This window comes from Ylistrum balloti, unplaced genomic scaffold (assembly GCF_031769215.1).
Source record: "Ylistrum balloti isolate Yb309-2 unplaced genomic scaffold, AGI_CSIRO_Ybal_v1 Utg370374, whole genome shotgun sequence".
Lineage (NCBI taxonomy): Eukaryota > Metazoa > Mollusca > Bivalvia > Pectinida > Pectinidae > Ylistrum > Ylistrum balloti.
This window is the reverse complement of record NW_026782262.1, coordinates 321516-335014: the sequence shown is the minus strand read 5'-3', so window position 1 is coordinate 335014 and position 13499 is coordinate 321516. Positions and strand designations below refer to the sequence as shown.

Genomic DNA, 13499 nt, shown 5'->3' with positions numbered 1-13499 from the left:
AACCACAGGTATAATATAAGTGTTGAAATAAACAATAAAATTATATTACAATCTATTCAACAAAGGAATTCAGAAATATTATGAGTAAAAGAAATAATTTACAAGAGTTATTATCCAAAGGAGATACTAATGTGTGAAACCTCCTTAACTTGATTAAACTTATACAACTACGCAAATTCAAACTGCAACATTGCCTAAAGTTGACCTTAAAAGAATGCAATCAGCGATAAGGTATGATAAGGACACGCCCATCATGATGAAAGGTACATTAACATTTCAGCACAGAATATTGAACGATAAGAGATGTATAAACAATATATACAAATAATGGCATTAAGTATGGAACAACGTTAAATAATCCATAAGTATACCATTAGGTTCATACTAATAATGATACAGCGGGACAGCTAATTATTAAAACCTTCATGAAGCAGGCAAGTACAGAGATAACATATAGAAAAGTTGACCTCTAGGAAATATGATGATAAATGAAGCAAAAAAAACAATTTGGAAAATACATACTTCCAACATCTCACACACATTTGTTTCATCAGACCAAAATTATACCATTCATTCTAATAGTCACAAATGAATACTGTACTCCAGCAAGAAACACATTTTAGGCAGTAGCATATAGTCACAGTAAGTGAAATATCTGTTCTGGTGTGTATGACCTGTAACCAACAAAAACGTTTCCAAACAAACATAGTAAAGTACTAAACAATAGCAATTCATGATCAGTCATGAAATAATACATCAAACTAAGACACTGAAGCATCTTTGTATGGCATCAAACATCTTATTGTTATGATACAGCCATATGTCATAGATTACTATAATGGCCTCTTCAATTATTTCATGCATTATAAGGAAACTGTAATTACATTTCAATTGCTGATAACTTTCAATAGTAGTTCAAAACGCATCAATGATCATAAAACAATTAATAAATCAATCATGGAGATCAACAGTTGCAATATTTAAAGAATTTAGAAAAAATAATACAAATATGAACTGTCACCTTGTAATGAAAATAATGCATATTACATTGGGAAGCATTTGACAATGACATTTCAATTTAACATTCAGTACTTAACAGAAATGTCAATTTGTATATTTACTTCAAATGTTTTAGTTAGTGGGGATACAAATTCGTTTAAGATGAATATGTCTGATTATATCTTCAAAGTCGCTTGAAAGTATATTAAACATGAAATAATTAATATACAAAGTTCATAGGAACTCATATGATTAATGGTGGTTTCATCACCATGGTTCTCCTTGCAATATGGTATCCACTGAGCGTTTTGTGAAGGTTCCCCATCCAAGTCAATTAAGAACTCTGTTCCTAACTCCATCTTTCTCTGATTTTGTACTCCTTCCTTGAATTACAGGAGAGGTCAGGCGAACTGTCTGTGGAAGTGCAATATCTTTTAGGCTTCTGAATGTTTCGTTTTGGACGTCCCGTATTATTGTGAACAGCTTGTGATTGTTGGTCGGGGTCCGATGTAGATAATTTCACTTTACCGTTTGTAGAGACTGCTCTGACACGATATTCGATACACTGTCAGTGTCTTTCTGGGGAATGTCAGAGCCTATGAGTTTGAATTCTTTATTGATATCTATGGGTACAGTTTGTACTCCAGCATGTACTTGAACAGTCTTAGTAACATGAACGTGGTCGTCCGGTTGAGGAATCACGCTTTAGCCGGTCTACATACAAATGTATGTATAGATCAAGGTAGAAGTAGTTGTACGAGTGTCACCAAGTGAGACGATATTATATTCATTACCACACACACTCCTTTGTAAAGACCCTGAAGTTTCTGACCCTTTCCTGTGGATACATGGTATTGATAGACATAAGACAGACTGGTCAACATGTTCAGGGAGATATTCTCTTATCACCACTCATCTGTTCTTCATACCATGTAAGTGTCAAGATCAGCAGAACCATTGCCTTGTATTGGATTTACTGAACATATTGGAAACGATAGTCAGAATCTGAACAGAATTTTACAAGGACAAGATGCCGTAAAGCGTGGCTTATCCCCCGCGCACAGGTGTTGGTATGGAAGCCAAATATGCTATATATGGCACTGTAATAATTTGAGACTTCACACACTTATGTATCAGTACTTTGCACGTGATGGTCTATTACAGGGAAAGCACTAGTAGAAAATAATAAACTCACATCTCCTCAACTTCAACATTATAGATATATATAGAGAGATATAATTGAAAATTTAGAATCAACACAACAAATGTGTTTCAGTAACATTTTCAGGCATAACAGCTATCTTCAGGCAATAAAAGATTTACTATGTAAGAGATGTGAAACATAATAATAATGATAATGATCACACTCTGAGGGGCCAATGCCTTGAAGTTGTAGCTCAGAAAAAGCCTTCTTTTGAGGTTTTTAAATATATTTTTGCAAAAATTGAAAAAATATATTAAAAAAATGAAATGTTGTTAATAGCAAAAGGTTCAACTATGGCACTAAGTTAATATGTGCAGAACGTTTTGTGAAGTTGAGTGGAAAAGTTTGGAAGATATAGCCTGGAAAAGCCTCTTTTTGTGTTATTTGACTATGTTTCCATGGAAACAGAAAAAAATATAAAAAGTGAAATGTCGACAATAGCAAAAGGCACAACTAGGGCAATGACTTAATATATACAGAAAGTTTTGTGAAGTTGAGTTGAATGGTTCTAAAGTTACAGCCCGGAAAAGCACTTGGACGGACAGACGGATGGACGGACGGACGGACAGAGCCCAATTTAATAATCCCCCCTCCCCCAAAAACGTGTTTCGCGGGGGATAAAAATATCCTGATGTAGAAGTCACAGAATTGTTCATAGCGAAAACTACAGCTGGCAAAAAATCCTCCAAATTTTCCTCAGTATTGTTTACATATGGGATAAGCTTAGTTACAATCACGTTCCTTCACATGAACGTAAACAATTATGAACGCTGTAGCCAAGTCGTTCAAGGCATATCCTATGCAGTGTCAAATACATTAGCCTACCATTTTATCCATCAACCGTATCTGGTACAGTAATATGTCCCAACTTAACAACTGCAGGACTATACCAGAATATGTTTTTCAATACAATTCATGGACCTTTAGGTGAAATTCAATGAGTTTTCCAGGATATGTATAAAGCCTGGAGTCTGAGGTTTCATTTTTGTAAATGATAAACCATAACAATAGCTTATTGGATGATAATCATGGTACCACAAACCATGATACTGCCTAGATGACCATTAACAGTGTTACAAAATATTCAAATAAAAATAACATCAATTTCATAACAGAATATGATCATGAATTCAACGCCCTGACAAGGCACAAGTCAAAAACTGTCTTCCGTCAATTTTTGTCACAATGGCCAAATAGCAAATAATTAACACAATGCATTACTGATCCTAACTTTCAGATTGGAATTATCCATCGTAACTGTACATGTACCTGAGTTTGATAACATAGATATGGAACAATTTCAAATACTGATTCCTTCATTTATTCAGGATCACATAGCTCTCAATATCTGACAATGGAAAACAGAACACTTCCTGAATATGTTTCATTGCAACAAACCAATTATAACAAAGCTGTTTGGTGTTATTACACAAAATTTATTCACTGCGATTACAACATGTTGCAAGATTTTAAGTATAATAACACTATCCCCAATGAAAAATAAGTGATTTAACAATATTTCTAAATCGCATATGCGAGATTTAGATTAAGTACATTAGGGGAAATACAATATTCAGAATATCTAGGCTAATTTCAAGGAATAACAACAAATAGTTTCTGTAATTATATCAAGATATTAAAGCATTCAAGAAAAAGTTTCAAAATTTTCAAAAAATATCTTTATGAAACAAATTGTCCTTATTATTCTGCCAAGTTCTTCTGTTGCTTGATTTATCAATCAAACTCGGGTATATCATCATATGAATATCCTGTGTAGCCTTTGTAGGCGTAATAAGCAATACGGACGTGGTAGGCTCCTGGGATGAACATCAGTGCACCAATGAGGAGTACAGGCCAAGTCCTATCCTGGTACTGTTTAAAAAAATTTTAAACATAATAAACAGACTGGAAACAAGAAGATAGAAACTTATTCTCATGCTACAAAAATTAAAATATACAATTATTTACACAAAAAATAAACACACACAACCCTAAAAAAAAAAAAACAAACAAACAAAAAAAAAACAAAACAAAAAAAACTTGCCTTTTTCTATGAAAAGTGTAAGTTTAAAAAATTTCAGGGAAGAATATGATTATAACCTATTGACATGATATGGTTTGAAAAGGGAATAATGTAAATGTGTAATTCAGTATGTGAACCAAATTCTTTACATAGTTTATATAAATGGATCTGTACTCTGCCTTAAAATAATGCACAGGAAATATACCATTACGTGAGCTATGGCAGAAGCATAGAAATTTATGACAAGCGCTTTTTTCTACTGTACCTGAGCATCAATGTATCCACTTAGCAACAAGGCACCAATAATTATCAGGAGACTTCCTACTGAGAAAAGTACAACAGCCAAAAAAATGGCTTTGTATGGCACCTTTGGAGGTGGTTTCTCAAACTACAAATATGAAAATGATTCATAGTCAAAAGAAATAACATTATTTAAGTTGGTGAGAATTTGGTAATAAGCAGAAAGCACAACTAATGTAAATGGGGAGATAACTATAGCATGAATGTTCAAGTTTTTAAAACATTTTCAGCACTAGAGTTACAACTTTGGATCTCTGGAAGAGTACAACTCTCTCTAACTGTATGATATACATGTAATTACAATCGTTTATCATTTTTGAGGAGAGTCCAAATCATTCTGACATCCAATTGATGCTTTTACATTGATACTGACACAAAAAAATACAATAGAACATCAAAATATGTTTCAAATGAAGGTTCAATAGCAGTTAGCCATTCATTAAAGTTTGACTTTTTGACACCTGCTCAATTGTTGTTTATCTTTTTTTAAATTTATATATAGACATGATTTTTATATACCTAATGGTGCCATACGCACAAAACATCCTACAGCAACTACAGAGGTTATGAAGTTGTAAACTTTTAAATTTTAGATCATTTGTTGTTTGTAGAATTATACAAGTTCATGTATACTTACTTGTAGATCTATATAACCATCATCCCCTGACCTGGTCAGTTTGTGGTACTTGGCACCTTCGCCGTCAACTGCATTTCTTTTAGGCATCATTCACAATGATATTTAGTCACTTGGGAAGGTGAATAAGTCTTAAGCTCTGGTCAAAAGCATTGGGTGCATGTTCATAATTTACACATACTTCAAATTTCACTTGGCATAGTAACTGAACAACTCTCAAGTCCTCCTCATTGGATTATGTCATTGCTATAGATGAACAAAAGAAATACTTGAATTATTTTATTTTTTAAAAATTACCTTACCTTATGTCACCTTATGTTGCTTCCACCGACAGGACCTACTGGAATTTTCCGTTAATGCAGGGTAATGAATTGTATATTACCGGACTATTACAAAATTTAACAATGAATTAAAACTAACACACTACATTTGTAACATTGCTGAGGTATATACCATGTATTTACTTTCAATAAGATATTTTTCATAACAAAACAATTCATTCAAAAAACAATTTGCCTTAAATGTATACACAGCAGCTAGAAAATCTTGCATGTAATTTGTTTCCCTTCAAAAATAAAATATTCACTTACAGTATTTCCTTTTTCTACGGTATCATAAATATAAAACCTACAAATTACAATGTATATTGAGAAAAGATAGATGCTATGTGTAACAAATGATTACCTTGGTAATCTGTGAAAAAAAGGATCTATATCTTAGACACCCTACTCATGTAATAAGAAGGAGTAATGAAAAACACCCAGCTACCACTGAGGCTCGAACTAGTGACCCTTCTGTCTCTAGCCAAACACTCTACTGCTCAACTAAAGGGAAATTCCCACTAGCTGAGGCTGGTAAGGTTACCTGTACTCTCAACTTCTGTATATACACTTTCATTCCAACTCAACTTTTCATACACATATTAATTCTCATATACATCACAGGGTGATCATGTGGTTGCTATGGATATGATAATTCTCAATAATGGGTAAGGAAAGGCAGCTGATCCAAGCCACTCACAATAGGACAGCGTCATCATTTTGTATGATGAACAGCTACAGGTTTCACAACAACTTACGGTTAGTTATGTTTTGCCTGATTGTATAACAAATATCATCAAGCTTCGTGCTGACCAGCCAAACTAATACATTCGGGTCCTGATTTACCTGTCCATGCAACGGACCCATGTAAGGTTTCAATTTATATGAAGTAATAGATGTTTTTACCATCATTATTTATGATCTTAAATAATATCAAACATACATTTCATACATTTTAAGCGATATATAGCCATGGTCAGCACCGTTCGGACTACATTCATGAACAAGATGCGGAAGCCAGTTGTATGGCATCCAATAAAGCAATTGGAGATACAAAGCGTCTTGCCCATGAATGACACCGCTAAATGAAAATTCCTTGCAAAGAAGAAAGACAATTGGGGAAACCAGAGCATACCATATGACTTTAAAGCCTAAATTTGAAGTAACAGGATCACAACAATTATGGGGATTAACATTTGACAACGAGTCTTGTACACAGTACTTGTCAGTAGTCAGTACATGACCACTAAGTCATATACCAGAAAACCACGCTAAGTAAGTATTTCGAAAAGGGGTAGACTAAATAATATTGGTATAGTTTTCTCTCATTCAAATACTTTACCGTATTATAACGTGTATGTGTCGTGCCGTCTGCATATCTAACTCAAGGGGAAACTTAAGATCAACAAAAATTTTGCAATACCTCAAGGAACGTGTAAATATTGATTCCGGAAGTTGCATACGTATGATTGTTTAGAGTCATCTCCCCTGAAATTGTGTGGTCGTCAAAGCAATGTCAAGGGCATAAGAAAAGTAGGCGATAATATCCTAATTCTGCACAAGAATGCTCGTAATTCTGTAATCAAATTGCACATAACGCTAAAAAAATGTCTTAATAGTAATAAGTATAAATATTGCATGAAATTGTATGGAAACTATTTGCATAAAGATTAACAATTTTACTTTTGACCTTTGGACTAGTTTATCGACTAGTTTAGTCTGCAAGAACGTCAGCCATGTGGTAGGCCGGTGAACTTGAACTTGAAATGTCCGCCCGAGTTTCATAAGATTATTGGTGCACATATACTTCAAAAATGAGCGTGGATAACCTTTTCCTGCAATTAAGGATTTTGACTCATCGTCTTCTCTCAAACAATAAGAAGAAAACACAGCAGATTTTGTTCAAACGAGCTACAACGCTAGCTGAAAAGAAGGGGGACGCCTTCTGGCAGACAGCGATTGTCCGAAAACTTTTAGACCAATTTGGAATATTGAATGATTTGACAATTAAGCAGTGCAATGGTGTTGTTGCACAGCGTTTACGGAGAACAACACAGATTTTGTTTTTGTACAGAAGAGTTTACGGAGAGTCTGTGGTTCGGATCATTAACAGATTTAGTGATCCCTTTATGAGAAATGGAAAAATCAAGAGTGCGTTTTGTCTTTACGGAGCAGCTTTGTTTTCTTGGCAAAATAACCAACTAACTGACTCTGATCTAGAAAGGTTAGCATCTACAAACATCGTAAAAAAATATAGTGATTTGTAACCATGTGTGCACGTGTAGTAACCGTGATTCACTGATTGGTTTGTTTCATAATGTTGACCTCTGACCTTACAGAGGGCATATAGTTGTGCTTTGCATTATATATACAGAAAACATGGTCAGTGTCTTAAAATATAAGGTGCATTTTGGCGAGGGCGAGCCGCTTTTATCGCTCAGTCCCTAGCCCAAAAATTGCTTATATTTTAAGACACTGACTATGTATTATGTCCTGCAACATTGATTGAAAAACTTTTAACAGTGTTGTTTAATCTGTGTTTACCTGATGTTGAAGTTACCCTGAATTTTGCCTGAGGACAAATACCGAAATAATTGCTCCACACGGAAATAAATTTTCACACTTCATTATTTCTGTCACTGCCAAACACAGAAAAATATATGTGGTAGGTGTATTCTGACAATGGCAGTGCCAGTTGCAGGATAGATTGATATACAATGTAGTTATATACTGGTGATTGAGTCATTCAGAAATTGTTCTGTCAGTTAATCTTTTAATATTTAGTCAGTCCTGTCTTAACCAGCAACAATTCATTCCTTTATTCCATAATCAAATTTCGGTCCACATGGGGGAAGTATAGGAAATATGTTGGGAAGTAAAGGAAATGTGTACACAAAAACATATTGTAGAGCACATGTACATTCTTTATTCTAAAATTCACACTATTACTTCTGCTGAAGCTGCAAGTGAATTATACTTTAAATGCACAAAATAACAATATATGTATTAACAATTTATAGAGTTCATGGTTCTGTTAGTGGAAATCAAAACATGTGTCTGCTTTGGCTTCAATATCAGACATTATACAATTTAACAATCTAATGGCCTTCAAAAGGTTTAATTTCCATGTTGGAGCCACATCAGACTCCTCAGTAGGGAACTTGTACCAGTAGACGAAATGGTGAGATCAGATTTCTGATAATGAGGTGACTGGCGTATTCTGCTCAGTTTTTATAGAATATATTTTTTTATCTTTTAATTGTTTATCATTTGCATTTAAATTCAGAATACTTATCCATTATTTGTTTATTACTCGTATCATTTCACATCTTCAATAGCACCATCAGCATTACCTTGATGATTGACATTGGGTATCAATAGTCCTGTATGTATATTCTTATATGTTAATTGCATCCAATATTTATGATTTGTGTTACAATTGTAAATGCAAATAGGAATGTTGGTGTTGAAGTAAGAGAATTTTATGCCCCGAGACATGGCAGGGATTCTGATAGGTCATCAAAATAATTATTGTAAATGAGAGAGGTACATCTTAAATGTGTTCTTATGGAATTCTATAAGTAAAATATGGCTCGAAAATCTAAGAAACCAATTTTAGAATCTATGCATGCTATGAGCCTTAAATCTCATTACTGAATGAAATCTTTTACAAAGGGAAATATTGAGAGGATAAAAATAGTCCAATATTCTGATATTTATATAAGGTAGATTTTGATGTTTGCAAACACTAAAGAGGGATGGAAATGCTTATATTTTTAGCTGTATTGAAGACATGAAACACATACAGGACATGTTGAATGCAGACTCCGAAAATGGTGCAGGAAGTGATGTAGACAATGGTTCTCAAAGTAGGGGAAATGAAAACAATGTCAGTCAGGGTGACAGTTGTGTCAGCCGTTACTTGGAGACATGGTCCTGTGTCATGAATAACCCCAATTTCAAACTTTGGAGCAAACCTGTCGAAGGATCACGTGTTGAGGAATATAAAGGTATTGCTATTCACTTGATTTTATATTTGTATTTGTACTTGTTCAGTAATGATGGTTGTGAGCTTTCAGTTCTAGAAAAAGTAATCGGCCAAAAGACAGAGGATTTAATTGGTTTAAAATCCAAATGAATGGTAAATTTTACAGTTAAGGACTAAACAACTTTGGTATCTTGACATGTTTGTTTTAATTTAAATATCCTTCCTGTTCTTTTTTAGTATATGGCACATATCACGACATTACACCTATGTCATTCTACACAGTACAGGTACGTTGAACCAAAGCTGATGCATTTTAATTTGAATATCCAGTAATAAACCCATGTCTAATATGCAGTCTGTGTGATTTTTTCCCCTGTAAAAGTACACACAAATGCTACAATAATGCTGATTAAATTTGGGGCAGGAGGGGGCTGATATTTTCTGTATTTTGAGGCCCATTGCTATAACATAATTACGAATATGAAACTTTGATCCATGAAATAATAAGAACATGTAAATATCAACAATTTTTTTTTTTTTTTACCCAAATTCTCAGAAAATTTTCATAAACCAGCCACAGTTGAATATAGAATATATACTGTTTGTAGTTCTGACTCCAAGAGCTGCTTATCATATTCTCTATTGAAACTTGTACATGTATTTCTGTACATATGTATAGAACTGCTTTATATTTACTATTATCAGGTGGACTTGCAGTATAGAAAGAAATGGGACAAACGCGTCGTCAAACTAGATGTGGTTGACCAGGACAAAGGGTCAGGAGCAGAGATAGTTCACTGGGTTACAAAATTTGTGGTAAGTTTTAAGTGGATTAAGACTGAGTTAGCTTTTGATCAAAATATATACCATGTAACATACTGTATATAATAATGACAATAACCCAGTTTGCCTTCCTCCGATATTTTTTATCAGAATGTTGATATTATGTTATAAATACTCTTTGCCTTTATCAACAGTGTGAATTTTTGTGATTTTGTAGTGGCCAATGGCAGACAGAGAGTATGTCTTTATGCGAAGATACAAGGTAATGTTGATCACATTTATGTTGCGGACGAAATAGCTGGAAACTTTATTAGTATTAAAATCTATCGCCTTTTTATTACTATTTTATTTTTTTGTAAAGATAACTGGAATTGAAATGAAGTGTTTTAGACCAATGCTTGCATGCATAATATATATTTATAAACCCACAAATAGACTTATAATTTTAATTAAATTCAGATTGATCGTCAGAAGAATGTGATGGTGCTCATGTCTCATAGTACAGATCATCCCAGCATTCCAGAAAGCAAAAAATGTGTGCGAATTACCAAATACGAGTCAGACCTAGTCATCAAACCTCATACAAACTTCAACGAGGTAAGATATTGTTATACATTGACACTAAGTTAATTTGCATTGACTTTTTAAGACTACAGATGAAGAACCTATGTATTTATCCTTGAAACAAGGTCTTTTGATTGCCTTAATTAGCTTTTAGTTAGTTGAACTACTTTAATATTGCTGAATTGGCCTCACCTAGGTTGAGGTTGAGGTGGTACTTTTTCAGTTTTAAGTCAGTTTAACATTTTCAAAAGAAATTTGCTCATAGAGATAGCACAAATTTCTGTTCAGATGATCCTTTTGTTGTAAGTGTTACAAAGTATTAGTGTATATTACCCCAAATGAAAACTTTATGTATTGAAAATTAATCTCTTTTAATTCTTATTTATCATATTCTTCTATGTGTCAAAACAAGTTGCTTGTTCTGTGTTACAGAATGGTTTTGACTATGTTTTGACTTACTATGATGATCCCGAGTCCTCCATTCCATCAGTGGCTTATGAGTGGGTAGCAACTCAAGGTGAGTTGTCTTTCTCCCCTGTCATTTTACAAGGGAAACATCTGATGTTATATATCTGTCCCAACATGTCCTATATCCATTCAGTGTCAACTCATCTTTAAAGGACAAAGTGTTAAACACTTGTTGTGTGTGGGTGTGCCCCATGTCAATATGTAAAGTTTTAAAAGTTCAATGTATATTTTCCTAATGGTACTGGAAGTGTTCCTTTTCAAACATTCATGTAATTGTGTAATCATGACACATCTCACTGAAACTTGGGGTTAGACATTGGCATCTCTGGTAAAAGTTTACACCTGGTCAGGGTAAAACAAGGGAGAACTAAACCTTGATGTTTCTCTTGGAAGATTTTGTTGAAGTCATTTGGAGAAACAGGGATTTTTATCATTAGGATTTTGTGTTTGATAAGAGCCAGAATTCCATTACTCTATTTTTTCCTATCCCAAGAATTAAAATTCCAAAAATAATGGTACTTTAAGAAATTTTTTGACAGTTATGGGCTTAGAGAGTAGTGTATTGGTGTCGGCCTAGTTGGAGATATTACTAGCAGAGAATTAAGCTTATGATTGAATTTTTATTTTCCGAATTTGGGATTTTCAAAATTCAAAGCCATGGGTACAACTTCTGATGTAGTGAAATAAAAAAATCTCGGAAAAGCTTCAAGTTTGATGAGGAAAAGTAGGAGAAAAGACTGGAAAGTGAAATTCACATGAATCTAATATGATTTTATCAATCATTTCAGGCTTACCAAAATTTCTTGAGGAAGTCCACACTGCTGCGAGAAACCTCCAGGAAACCAATCAGAACCAGAACAGTTTGAGTAATAATGACTCTAATTCAAACCAGAACAGTTTGAGCAAGTGTGACTATACGCCAACCATTGCACAATACTGCTGATCATACTTCTGTACATATTTATACCAAAGCATTTGCAGCTTCCCTGACTTCTATGGAAAACATCACATGCTTTACAGCATTACTTTGTTTGTGATTGCAGTGTCTTAATAATCAATGATATTTCTTTATAAAGTTCAAAGGTAACTGTGAATTTTATGATTTTGTTGGTTTTTTTTTTTTTTTTTTTGTTTGGAAGGTGTATTGTATATTTCAAAGTATCGAGTTGTGTATGTGTAATGTTTTGTAAATTCCATAATCATTTGATATTATTATTTCTAAAAGTATTGCAACATGTAATATTAAGGTTCACTAATCATACAGAACCATCACAGGGAGAGTTTGTGATTTAAAACAGGACACTGAAGACAACAGAAAATTTATTTCTATTTATTCCGTTTTATGTTTACATCAGGAGGTTAGTATGTTGAACTCTGCAGAAATTAAACGGAAAAAATCAGAAATAGTAAGCGCTATATATTGATATTGAAAAAAGAACTGTTTGGTATTATTTAAAGCACTAGCAGTAAGCATGATTAAAAATAATGAATTATCTCTTTGTACCGAAGCCAGATTGCCAAATGAAAAATGTAGTCAATAATGTAAACAGTATATTTTCCTGCTTCAGTGCAAGCTCATCCTTTTCTTGCCACCTTCAAAGTGGAAAATCTTGCACCTTTTGTAAGGACTATTATTATCAACAGGGTTTATATGTAATAATTTGTGTGCTTGTTTTTCTCAAGAAGTTGTCAGAAATGACTTCAAGGTGATGTTGCTTCATAGTCAAATGTGTCTGAACTTTCTTGTATAATAATAATAATTTCTTGTATAAGTCTTAGTTTCTATTTGTGTCAAAAGGTGAATGGTGATGCTATTTTACAGTAGTCACGTAAAAAAAATCTGTTCTAAGATTAAATGTAATGATTTTGTTTTCATTTCATCATTTTTGTAAAAATGATTTAATATTTAGAAACTCATACCTTGGATAAGAACAGTACTAGTCACTTGTGCGTCTCTTGTACAATGACGTGGGTTCACCAATGAACTCTTTGAAAGTGCTGGTACCTTTGATTTTTAATAGGTTAATGATTGATATTCATTAATTGACCCAATACATGGCTATGATTGAAAAAAATTATTGGAATGACATGTAATTTAATTACATGATATCATTTCTATTTCATTTCAAACTGAAAGTGTATAATTTTGTTATCAGTTTCAATTTTGTTTGAGATGTGCTTTTGTTATTAAATCCAATTAAAATCATTTACTTACC

General features: G+C 33.4%; 2 protein-coding genes across 3 annotated transcripts; one reads left to right on the top strand and one right to left on the bottom strand.

The window, feature by feature from the left end:
• Positions 1 to 3618: 3618 nt before the first annotated feature.
• LOC132554055 (transmembrane protein 230-like) lies at positions 3619 to 6962 on the bottom strand. Of its 2 annotated transcripts, none has more exons than XM_060218352.1 (4): positions 6904 to 6962; positions 5164 to 5406; positions 4492 to 4614; positions 3619 to 4075 (listed from the first exon to the last, which is right to left on the bottom strand). In XM_060218352.1, the coding sequence occupies exons 2-4, from the start codon at positions 5251 to 5253 to the stop codon at positions 3938 to 3940; spliced, it is 351 nt and encodes a 116-aa protein (XP_060074335.1). In that variant the 5' UTR covers positions 5254 to 5406; positions 6904 to 6962; the 3' UTR covers positions 3619 to 3937. The 2 variants fall into 2 exon arrangements, with proteins under 2 accessions (XP_060074335.1, XP_060074334.1); XM_060218351.1 differs by having other exon boundaries at positions 6823 to 6909.
• A 248-nt stretch (positions 6963 to 7210) lies between these two features.
• On the top strand, positions 7211 to 13472 carry LOC132554044 (stAR-related lipid transfer protein 7, mitochondrial-like). Its single transcript, XM_060218341.1, has 8 exons — positions 7211 to 7704; positions 9261 to 9490; positions 9706 to 9755; positions 10174 to 10284; positions 10469 to 10513; positions 10711 to 10848; positions 11248 to 11332; positions 12072 to 13472. Exons 1-8 carry the CDS (start codon positions 7295 to 7297, stop codon positions 12224 to 12226), a joined length of 1224 nt encoding a protein of 407 aa, XP_060074324.1. The 5' UTR covers positions 7211 to 7294; the 3' UTR covers positions 12227 to 13472.
• The last annotated feature ends 27 nt before the right edge of the window (positions 13473 to 13499 follow it).